The 12,420-nt window shown below is 31.0% G+C and overlaps 2 protein-coding genes across 5 annotated transcripts; one reads left to right on the plus strand and one right to left on the minus strand.

The window, feature by feature from the left end:
* The first annotated feature begins 489 nt into the window (after window positions 1-489).
* On the plus strand, window positions 490-6,960 carry LOC106116826 (pseudouridine-5'-phosphatase). Of its 4 annotated transcripts, XM_013310860.1 has the most exons (6): window positions 490-572; window positions 838-934; window positions 3,075-3,293; window positions 3,363-3,598; window positions 3,870-4,067; window positions 4,799-4,888. In XM_013310860.1, exons 2-5 carry the CDS (start codon window positions 916-918, stop codon window positions 4,044-4,046), a joined length of 651 nt encoding a protein of 216 aa, XP_013166314.1. In that variant the 5' UTR covers window positions 490-572; window positions 838-915; the 3' UTR covers window positions 4,047-4,067; window positions 4,799-4,888. The 4 variants fall into 4 exon arrangements, with proteins under 4 accessions (XP_013166314.1, XP_013166315.1, XP_013166313.1 ...); XM_013310861.1 differs by lacking the exons at window positions 490-572; window positions 838-934 and adding an exon at window positions 2,014-2,092; XM_013310859.1 differs by lacking the exons at window positions 490-572; window positions 838-934 and adding an exon at window positions 2,371-2,999.
* A 1,350-nt stretch (window positions 6,961-8,310) lies between these two features.
* LOC106116595 (pseudouridine-5'-phosphatase-like) lies at window positions 8,311-9,834 on the minus strand. The gene is made up of 4 exons (XM_013310475.1): window positions 9,702-9,834; window positions 9,361-9,579; window positions 8,773-9,005; window positions 8,311-8,568 (listed from the first exon to the last, which is right to left on the minus strand). Exons 1-4 carry the CDS (start codon window positions 9,754-9,756, stop codon window positions 8,392-8,394), a joined length of 684 nt encoding a protein of 227 aa, XP_013165929.1. The 5' UTR covers window positions 9,757-9,834; the 3' UTR covers window positions 8,311-8,391.
* Between the last annotated feature and the right edge of the window lie 2,586 nt (window positions 9,835-12,420).

A 12,420-nucleotide genomic window follows, 5' to 3' on the forward strand; every position in this document is an offset into this window, starting at 1 on the left:
TGCCTCGGCTGGTAAGGTGTTGACCCATCGACCGCCGACAGTCACTTTCCGTAGTAAACTCAACTGCCGCAGAAACAGTCGGAGAAACACTTTTCTCGACGACAAAGTGCAAGCAACTCGATCCGTCTCCACTTCACGACTATATTCGTAACAACTGTCAAAACGCCTTATATAAAACTGGTGCCTCGACCCCTCTTAAGCCAGGTGCTCTGCTCTGATTGGTCGTTACTTAAATTACGATAATAATGTTATTTAGTCTAGGAAAAACGTAACTTATAAAGTAAGATCAAATTAAAAGTTATTAGAAGCTTTTACAATATCAATAAACATTAAACATTGCACACTATGCGTTAAACAGTAATTCAGTTGACAATGGCTACTTAATAACTTCCTACTTTAAATATATTGTTAGCTGAGGGTGGAACTTAAAAATAATGATGGGGTGATGCCAATATAAGAGACCGCACCCTCATTTTCGGGACACACTCGCTACCGAACACTGAAGCCAGCGGAAGCTCTGCCCGTTTGACTAGCCAAAATAATTAATCATTTTAACTCTGATAGTTGATTAAGTTAATGTTGTTTTTTTAAATTATTTTAGTGTTAATTACATTTATTCAATTCTGTTAGTTTTCTTATTAATTCAAAAGTACTGTAATAGTGTATAAGAGATTGTTTTTTTTTAATTTTCCCTGCTTCTGATCCTTAAGATCAGAAGTGGGATAGTGAAACTCCCACGTCCTTGTTTGTACATCCTGATACGATGTGTTTCCATTGGTATTTCTTTAATTGGCTAGTCATACGATCAGAAATATATTTTTGGAAATTGTTTAAAAGGACAAATTAGCACTTTGTTTTTGGTGTTTCGTATAAAATACGTAAGTAAGACGTGATGTGACGGTGTGATCAAGTTTTATGATGTCAACTTTGGTGAGTACGTTCCAATTATTTAATTCTCCGTTTTAAAATAACAAATAGAAGTTGAATTTGTTAGTTTGTTGTGGAAATTTTTAAATGGCTCAGCTTTAATATTTTGCCGTGCTTACCCTGCTGATCAATTTTTTACTGTAACTTGAATTCGTTGCTTCGAATTACGTCTAATTTTAAAGAAAGAAATTTTGGCTTGCATAAAATTATCCGGTGTGAATGCGAAGAAACTTTGTTATGACGAGAAGTTTTCTTGCTTTGTAACAGTTGATCATCCGGGACACATTCATATCATGAATTTAATGCACGCAAACACGTAGCATCTCATCCAAGGAGGTTTCATATTTTATGGACCTCTTTAAAGTGTTGAAGAAAAAGAAGTCAATGCAAACGCCATTTAAGTCGAACTACGTGTCACTGCCATTTTAATTATTTTTAATTTTAAATAATAGCTTGAACATGATTATGTCCAGGAATTGTGTGCACGCGATTAGCATGAAAAATGCAAAATTCAGTACATATATTAGTTTTATGTAATTTAATTAATGAAATTAGACATTTTTTGAACAACGTAAATATGTATTTTTTAATTATGTTTAATTTTCAATTATTACTCTGGTTATTTCCAGATCCAATTTTATAATTATTTGCTAAACATTTAATTAATTAATAAAATACGTAAATAATTGCTCCATTTAAATGCTTTAATGGATTTAAATATTAATTTAATGCTCAAATTTTAATAATTTTTTTAAGCAATTACTCAATAACTTGTAAATTTTTTGACTATGTAATATTATACGTGACGATAATGATACAACGAAAAACGTATTCTAAGTATCAAAAAATTGTTTATATTTTTAATAATAGCATAATTTAAAAATTATTTGATTTTTTAAGTTAGAACAACTTAGTTTTTAAACTATATAACATGATAAATAAGTTGCTATATTTTATTTTTGAAATACAAATTTAAGGTGCCCTAAATAAAATTAATGATCTGTCACAAATTTAACTGCCATTAATCTACCAAATGTGTAAAATTTACAAGTCTTTTTCAGTAGCTTTCTTTCATATTGAAAGCCTAAATCAAAGAGTATATGGTCTACCTACACGAAATGTCACCACCAAAGAGTTTATAAAATATGGCATGACTATGGCATGGGTATGTAGTATATAAATCAATTCTGAACCGGTTCTAAAGTTCAGCTTGCATAGACTGAACCGTTGAGCTATCCAATCAAACCGTCGCGGACACCTCGGTCACGGCAAATTTTCGGAACTTTACCTCCGGCTATAGTGTGATCGGATATTGCGAGTTACCTGGTGAATCGCAGAGCGCAAATTGTACCGCAAATCATTGCTCTATGCAGCTTCACAGTGTATGTGAACCTTCTGCTGCTCTGCTGATCTGCAGGTCATTAAATTTTTGTTGACTTACGTAAGATTACATTTTGGCTTTACCTAATTATGCTCAGAACAGATTATTCCGTTGGTAGTTGGCAGTAGCACAAAGTAGAAATCTGTTTTCTTTATTTCCTTTGTACGATTTTTTTTTAATTATAATAAAATTAATAGATATAAGATATCGAATCTTTGCGGTCCCACTACTTCAAACAACGTCGTTGAAAATTCCACATTGTAAAAAACTACTTAGTCGCTTACAAAGTAGTACTTTTACGATAAAATGTACTGTTATGAAGATTGGCGAACAGGGAACGGGTATTATATCAATTTGTAGTACTTCAGTGTTTTATTTTGGCTGTTGATAATTTTTATTGCGAATACAAAGTGATCTAACATAACAAGTTATATAAGGTCACGTTCGCCGTAAATTTTACCAGTAAATTTTAGAAGTTGAGACATGTTTGACGTATGTCACTGTCTTCATATGTCAGATGTATTTTTAAATTTATTTCCATACCAAAAATAAATTGTAAATAAAACATTAAAACACTGATTTTGAGTCGCTGAGGTATTTTTTTTAAAAGTATAATTGAGTCTACTTGCAAATAAAATGGTTTTTACTCCGGTAACGCACGTACTTTTTGATATGGATGGACTTATACTTGGTAACTATATTTTTGAATTTAACATATTTCCTGAATAAACAATCTTTCTTTATAATATTTTGCGATTGCTTTCAGACACTGAGAAGCTATACACAGTAGCATTTCAAAATATAGTCTCTCGCTATGGAAAAGAATTTACGTTTGAAATGAAATTAAAACTAATGGGGACTCAGGCACACGAGGCCGCCCAAATGTTAATAACGGCTCTTGATCTACCGATGACTGTTGACGAATTTATAACTGAAACCAAGGAGCAGTTCCAAATTTTGTTTCCCGATACAGGATTAATGCCAGGTATGACCTACAAAATGTAATTTATAACTTTTTAAAACTTTATAACCTAATAAATAATGTATGTTGTAGGTGCTAAGAGACTGATAGAACATTTCCATAAACAAAACATTCCAATTGGCCTAGCAACAAGCTCCAGCGAGGAAGGTTACCATTTAAAAGTTGATAAACATCACACTGACCTCTTCTCATTGTTCCCACACAAAACATTTGGGTCATCAGATCCAGAAGTGAAAAGAGGAAAACCATATCCTGATATATTTTTAGTTGCTGCAGCAAAATTCCTTGATTCGCCAAAACCTGAACAGGTATGTCATATTTTACTAGCAGTCAAATGCAATAGCTATATATAAGCTACCTTCCAGTAAAAGTTCCACCAAATTTCAGTTTGTCTGACCACAAGCCACAAACAAAGTCAAGGGTGACCACTAACTCCGAAATGGTTGGGGTAGTTGTGTAAATTCTGCACTGTAAAAGTTGCGGACAATTGCTATTTAGATTTAAAATAATTTCTAATATCAGTCTTAATCATATAATCAAAATCAATAAAATCAATATCTACATTTTCTTTTATTTTAGTGTCTAGTGTTTGAAGATGCGATCAATGGTGTGAAAGCAGCAAGGGCTGCAGGAATGCAGGTTGTAATGGTACCAGATCCTCGGATGGACAGAAGTCTAACAAAGGAAGCGACTTTAGTGATAGACAGCTTAGAAAATTTTCAACCACAGCTATTTGGTTTACCACCATTTGAGTAAATCATTGTGCCTCTACTAATTGTATGTACTTAATTTTTGAAGATATTTTGATGTTAGAAAATATAATAGGTATTTTGTGATATTGTATACATTTTGAAATATTTCTAATATAGTTATACTTTAATATTATTTATTGAGAATGTATACATTTAGTTTAAAATTAGCACAATTTTGTTGTTTAAATAGAAAGTGTACAAGCTCAGTAAATTAATTTTAAAGTAGCAAATCTACTTATAGTTATTTACTCGTTGAAAACATTAGATTTCCACCTAATAAATAAAAAATATACCAATTTTGGGAAATTATTACTAGTGTTTACTGTCCAATCCATTTAAAAAGACGTAAGTTTATTTTTAATATTTTAATTACTTTTTTTTAGTTTAAAGTATTGTTAACATATTAAAAGTTCCATATAGTTTGTAATAATATATTTACGTAAATTAGTACATTGTCTATTAATAAATTTCCCGCGCTTCAATGACGCTAATTTAAAACCATAGATAAGATATCCGTAGAGATTTGATGTCACGTCTTGTTTAGTCTTAAAATAGTTTCACTAAAGAATTATTTATTATCTACAAATTATTGTGCTTGTGAGTTGTTATTTAATTTATTGTTGTGAATAAATATGATTTATAAACCTGTAACACACGTTTTATTTGACATGGATGGTCTGATATTGAGTGAGTATGAGAAAAAAATGTTTTATTTCTGTTTAAGAAAAAATTGTAAAGTGCCCAATATTATTTCAGATACGGAAGACTTGTATACGATAGGTTTTCAAAAGATCGCGTCTAGATATGGCAAAGAGTTTACATTTGATTTGAAGTGTAGGATAATGGGTCAACAGACGAGGGAATTTGCCGCCTCTATTATCAACGGCCTTGACCTTCCGCTGACAGTCGATGAGTTTTTGAAAGAAACACGATTCATTTACGAAGAATTGTTTCCACAGTCTAAAATTATGCCTGGTTTGTAATATTTCTTTTTTAGGTTAGATTTTATGTTGATAAACTATATTTATCCAAGATACGACAAAGTTTTATTGCGTGTTTTTGGTTTATTATACAGATATAACCCACAAGGGAATCTAATCAGCGTTGAATATTCATTGTCTATATAACAACAAACGTTATAGAACTTTCATGGTCTCAAATATGAAGTTTGCGCTTATCGGAAATTTATTGCATCTTTTTAAAACTTGAATTATAGTAAATTATGGTCTCAGCAATGCTAATTATATATACAATCAAACGGATTTACGTTTGTAGTGGGGTAGACAGAGATTAATGTGACATAATTCCATCGCTTCGATTTTGTTAATATTATAAATGCGAAAGTTTGGATGGATGGATGGATGTTTGTTTGAAGGTATCTCCCTAACAACTCAACGGATTTTGATGAAATTTGGCACGGCTGTAGAACATATTCTGGGAGAAGACATACTACTCATTATTTTTTTTTAAATTCCGCGCGGACATAAGTCCCGGGCGACTTCTAGTAAAAAAATAAAGAATTCGCAATACTATTTCCAGGAGTCGAAACACTTATAAGACATTTATGTGACAACGGCATTCCTATTGGATTAGCAACGAGTAGCAGTAAAGAAACCTATGATTTAAAAGTAAAGAATCACTCTGAACTATTCGATATGTTAAAATATAAGACATGGGGATCTTCTGATCCTTTAGTGAAGAAAGGAAAACCGTATCCGGATATATTTCTCGTGGCTGCAGACAAGTTTCCAGACAAACCAGCCCCAGAAAAGGTAACTAGAAAGAAAAAAAAATAAAAAAAATCGATAAAACACTTTATTTTAGAATTATTACCTAATCTATAATGCGAAGTTATTCAAGTTTGAAAAAATAAGTTTTATCTTGTCTATGTTCTACTCTGTTTACAAAGTAATTTGTTTTTCAATGATACAATTAAATTTTGTATTAAATTGTAACTCATGTTGCTTGGCTTATCGTTAAGATACGCCGTGACCGTGTTATAAATGCTATAGCATATTATTTTATGGTAAAGGCAACTATGTATGAATATTACAATGGAAATAAAAAAATCTATATTTATGCTATTCGTACGACTTTCAAAATAGATTAGAATATCACCGTAAACTATTACCTTAGCAGCTATGTATTACCACGATTGTATCTTGTTATAACAAGTTTCCAACCTAGTAGCTAATTGGAGCGCCTCTAGCCTAATGGTCATCTTCATTTTATATACTTTTTGCTAATGGTTAAAGACTTCGGATCACATGGTCGAGAGTTCGAATCCCGCAATTCGACTATTGTCGTATATCTTATCACAAGCTTTGTGCTTACTTGCAATGATACATGAAATATTAGTAGATTAATAAAAATCTGCTAATATTAAAAAAATGGCTCAATTTCGTTAGCCGTTAACTCGGTCGTTATTTCGTATTAGACGAGTCCCCTCTTACGGGCTAATAAATAACGAAATTTATCGGTCCTTGTAAAGGAAGCGTGTAGGGAATCTAATGAGTATAAAGGGCAGTGAAGAATATTACACAACGCATGAAAAACGACTAATAAAAACGGTTCTCGCATGCGTAAACAGAAATCTTTCTCACTTGAATGAGGGCGTTGATGACTAATGAAATTGCGTCATAAATTGTGAACGTCAAAGTTTTAACAAAATTGGTCGAAATTTTTTACCTAAAACTATTTATTTATGTTTCAGGTATTAGTATTCGAAGACTCGATAAATGGTGTTAAAGCTGCCCACTCCGCTGGTATGCAAGTCGTGATGATACCAGATCCGAGACTTGATCGATCGCTTGCTCCCGAAGCTACACTTATATTAAACTCTATGGTAGATTTTAAACCGGAATTGTTTGGCCTACCACCATACACACAACCAAAGTAATTAAATCGTATGATTATTTTATTGTGTTTTCACTGCTGTAACATGTTTTAAAATCCCCAATCCCTATGAAAAACCTTACGTTCAGTAGTAATTGCACAATCAAACTGTACGTGACTAGGCAACATTTAATTAGTCAGTTGATTTTTTCAGTCGATTGACTGTTCAGTAAAAACTGTAAACTAATGGACATTGATGAACGGATCATGTGCTTTAATATAACCTCGAATTTTACATAATTAGATCTGTATGCTATTATAAATGTAAAGCAATGAAAAAACTGTTTGTTTTGTTTCAAGTTTTTGATTTAGTTTCTATTTTTTATACTTAAACCAGCATTAGTATATGTTTTAGTAACTTTACACTACTTACCGTAACAAATTTTCGTATTCACGAGGTCGAAACATGACTTGTAAACTTGTAATGGCAGTTAAAATGTTTTTAGTCAAGATAAAAAACTTGCAGTTAGTTCAGTAATATAGATTTAAAAAGCGTAAAATTTACTATGTATGCATCAATAAAATTTATATTTTATTCACATTAACATTGTTTTTTCCTACTATTTCTACGGAATGAATAAACTGTGGTGAATTCTATGTTTGCAACACCTATTGTTCCAACGTAGTAAGTGATATTTGAATATTTGAAAATTATTGGTGGCTTAGTACATTTGTTAAATAAAATAAAAAAAACAATTACACTTAAATATTTTATTGTCAGACATCAAACACTGACTAGAATTGATACAATAAATTACACCAATGTGACTAAATACGTATAAGTAAACTTTTGCCGCTTTAGGACATTTGATACCTACTCTGTTACACAGATAAAAAATTAAAATTTGCTACAGGCTAGCAACAAAAAAAAACATACTTATATAACCTCCTGCTTTTTGAAGTAGGCTAAAAATATACAGTGACTTCAAGTCTGGTTATCACCACCTAGATGTTTAACACATTCATCAACGTAACATAGTTACCCTTCATTTCGTCAGTAACTTATCACATTTTCGTTCCTTGGTTCTAGGCTCTTATAAAAATGAGAACAAACTAGAATTATCTAGATATTATACTGAAAATCCTACAGCAGAGGCATTTTTGTAATTTTAAGAGTTGAAATATTACATATTTCTATGCACTAATTAAATTAATACTGTTTTCGGAAGGAACAAAAAAGAGGTAGGAAATTTGATTCGTACTGAAAACATTTATCCTTACACTTACTACATGCAAACGTGACTTTCTTACTAATACGTTGCAAATACATATTACGAAAAAATAATAGTTCATAATCTAAAAGATATTTAAAAGGCTTTTAAAGAACAAATAACAAAAAATAAATTGGTCCTAACCTAAAAGACGTATTTTTTGTTTACAACTGTCAATGTCAAAATTTGATGTTAACCAAAGGCAAATTTTAAATTAATAAAAAGATGTCAAAAAGTACAAGTCTAATCATACGAAGGCAAACCAAAAAGCTCTGGTTGAAAATCTTCCAACGATTTCAAACACAATGTGGCATCTTTTAATTCTTCTGTGTCTATGCGAGGATCAGGCACAACTACAACTTGCATATTGGCAGCCAATGCTGCTTTCATTCCATTCACTGCATCTTCAAACACTAAGCACTAAAATATTAAAAAGATATCAAGATTATCAAGAAGTTCTAAATAAGTCAATACATATCATCTCATTTTAAAAATAGGCTATAATTTTGTAAATCAAGGATCTCACCTTCAAAAAATGTAATTATTGAGTTCATTTGGGTTTGATATTTGGATACAAAACCACTATGAAATTGTAGATATCAAAAAATTTCCTACTCTACTAACCTTTTCTGGTTCAGGTTTGTCAGGAAACTTTGAAGCACAGACCAAAAATATAGCAGGATCAGGTTTTCCTTTGGTAACTTCAGGGTCAGTGGTACCCATGGTGAGATGGTGGAAGTTACCGAGGAAATCTTTATGGTTTTGCATTTTCATGTCAACACTGTCTTGACCTGAACTTGTAGCTAAAGCTATGGGTACACCTTTGCTGTGCAAATGTTCTACTAATTTCTGTGCTCCTACAAGAAAATGTGTACAGAATTTAGATTCGCAGAATAATATCAAAATTAATTTCAATAATCAATTTCATTTTTAATTACATCCTAAGTTATTATTTAGTGTATATAGTATACCATATTGTTTAAAGTAAATTAAAATCCTAACTTATTTATTTTTCATAACAGTGGACAATAAGGAAGTTGAATGCTATAATTTTAGGGTTAGATCAATACACTAATCAATGCTTAAATGATAATTATATGACTGAGAAAATTGTGAGATAGTTTTTGTCCGCAAGATTTTGGTTCTTGTATTTCTTAAGACCACATAGAGATTGATGACAGCTTAATAATAAAAATATTTTGTGATATTTACCAGGCATAAGTTCAACATTCACAAAAACTTTCTCATATTCTTTTTTACACTCTTCCATAAAAGATTCCCCAGTGAGTGGTAGATCTAGTGTTTTTATTATTTTCTCTGCACATTCATGTCCTTGAAAACCTAAAATGCTCCTCTTTAATTCCCAAGTAAACTCCTTTTTATACTTGGCACACACATTCGAGAATGCTTCAGTGTATAATCGTTCTGAATCTGTAATAAGAATTAAGGTTATTCAATATTATTATACAGTAAAATTAATAATTTCACATATATTTTTAATGATAAGCAACACAGGTTATAAGTAAATAATTTTACGTAAAATCAGAATTTACCGATAAGTAAGCCATCCAAATCAAATAGGACATGGGTAACATTTTTGAACACCATTTTGACTATTTTCTTTCTTAATTTATTTTATAAAATCTATTTGTCGTCTTTATTCTAAGTATTTAAATATCAATCATGTAAATTACATTATAATAAAGTAACGGAGATTTCTATAATTTTAAATTTAAATTAAAACATTTTTTGTAATTTTTCGCTCTAGGCCAAATTTGTCATATGTCAATGTCAATAAGTCAGTGTCAAAGTCAAAACACTAGGATTTTTGAAAAAAGCAATAGATAATTAAAGCTACCTATTCAATTTTTCAATACAAATATAATTATAAAAAAAAATATTTCGATATTAAAGTTCAATCGACAAAACAGCCTTCTAGTTATAAACCGGGTACAAGAATAAAATGGAGAGACATATCCAAGAGGTCAGTTGGCGCCGCCAGCCGGAGTGTCCTCGGCAACCCCAGTTATAATCACAACTTTCTCTTAAAAGTATTAAAAAGAGTGATTTTTTCTTTAAAAGAAAATTGATGCACTTCAACAAAATCATATTGAGTTGCGATCTTTCAAATGATTACCATAATTTTAGATTAATAAAAGATTGCTCTTTTTTCTAACAAGGCGCATAATTTTGCAATAATATTATAGTTAAGTATGATTTTAGTACCTAGTTCAAAAACTGTGAGGGCGAGTACATTTTTCTTATCTCTATCTCTATCATAGTTTCATGCCATAATTTTGTGAAAATTATATCAACGTCAGTTATTTGAGGTAAGTAAATAAACAATTTACAATCGTTTAATTCCGCCTTCGATTTTAGTATTCAATGTTTAATGAAGATCACAAGAAATTCGAAAGGGTATTATAAATTTTTATCTTTTTAACTATAAATAGCGCATATATTAATATTGCAATTACGGACATCTAAACGTTAAAAAAAAGAAACAGGTTTGCATCATTCTCAAACTTGAACTTGTATTTTCAACTTAGTCGTTATTTAACTAAAGTCGATTTCAACACGTCTCATTAAGTTGCACGTTACGTAAACCTGAGGGACGTCACGTTGGCACACGTACTGCAAAATGCCATTCATAATATCAACTACGATGTTTCCTCGTGGTTTTTGTTTACTAACTTAGCTTTATAAACCTGGAAGAGCCAATGCCAATCTCGTAAATCAAAATCTTATCAAAAACGTCTGGCAATTAAATAGTGTAACGTTTTACTTAATTTGAACTATATTCGTAAAATGATAAAAAACTAATAAAGTTGTTCACCGGCGAAGCGCTTTTTTAAATTTCATAGTTGTCAAGCGTCGCCCCACAAGGCTCGAGGATTTGCTCGTTACTTACACGTCGTTAAACAATACGCTTACGACGATGTTTACTTCGATTATTTTTATTTTTTAATAAAAGGCTAGATAACGCAAGGTGGAAAATTTTCGAATGATTTTTTTTAAGTCTCGAATCTTCTTTCAATTCAGCCACGTTCAGATGTATCTTTTTTCGTCGTTAAAAATAACACGGATTTTGGAACGACGATAAAAAAGGGCGCTGAAAGACAATGGGCGTTAATCGTCGTTTAATGTTTAAAATATTTTATGATTAATCTTACAATTTTCAACCTTTACCTACGTTATGGCTGGAAGTTCATACGCACATGCAAATAATATGACATATCGTGTTATATCACATGAAACGGGTGTGAATACGATGTCGCAAAGAATTACTTGTTATCTAAGACTTAGGTCATTGAACCATAAAATCCGGCATTAAAAAAAAACAATCTATATATAAAATTTATAAAATTGGGAGTGTCTCTATGTAATAACGACGATAACATTTCATATTTATGTAGCTTATAGCATAAAAAATCCTTTTTTTTTATTTTGTCTTTTTCGGATAATCTTCGATATGGCTGAACAGAACGTGATGGGATTTTGACTGGTAGGTAGCTGATATATACGTAAATGTAATAGGCAAATTTCTTAAAATTAAATCAGCGTTGAGGAAGTCGCGCAAAACCGCTGGTAAATAATAAAATCACAGAAATGCAGTCACGAACTGTACAGATGAATAATGGTGATACGAAACTCAATAATTTTCTGAACATAATTATTTTTATTTTCATGTAAAAAAAGCTACTAAGACATTCGCCATTGCTTATATCAAACTGAAACTATGGAAATAAAAAAACACTGTTTAAAGAAATTTAAAAATATGTACATGGATTCGAAGTTTTTTTTTTAAATGTTTGCGTTGATGACTTTTGCATATAAAATTTATTATATCAGTTCAGTGTTTGCAAAGTTTACTCATTACAAAGATACGAATATACGCTTATCTAAATTCTTAATGCATAGTTCAATAAACTTTAATGAAAAGGTCTTCATCTTTTTATAGAATGGATGTTAGAAAAGTAAATCTACTGAAGATTTTAAATCTATTAAGAGGCCATTTCTTATCCCGACTGTCTCCCTGTCTAGCCTATGTCGTCGATCAATACAATGTTATACCTTTCTATATCAGACGCTATGTGGATTTACAAGTTGCATGAACTTCCTACTCAATTTTACTTACTAATATTATAAATGCGAATGTTTTGATGGATGGTTGTTTGAATTACAACAGCAGCATGAATCTCGTTCAAATTTAGAATTGTTTATGAATTAATTTTATTTTAATTCCGTGCGAACAAAGTCGTGGGTGACAGC

This window comes from Papilio xuthus, unplaced genomic scaffold (assembly GCF_000836235.2).
Source record: "Papilio xuthus unplaced genomic scaffold, Pxut_1.1 DF827714.1, whole genome shotgun sequence".
Lineage (NCBI taxonomy): Eukaryota > Metazoa > Arthropoda > Insecta > Lepidoptera > Papilionidae > Papilio > Papilio xuthus.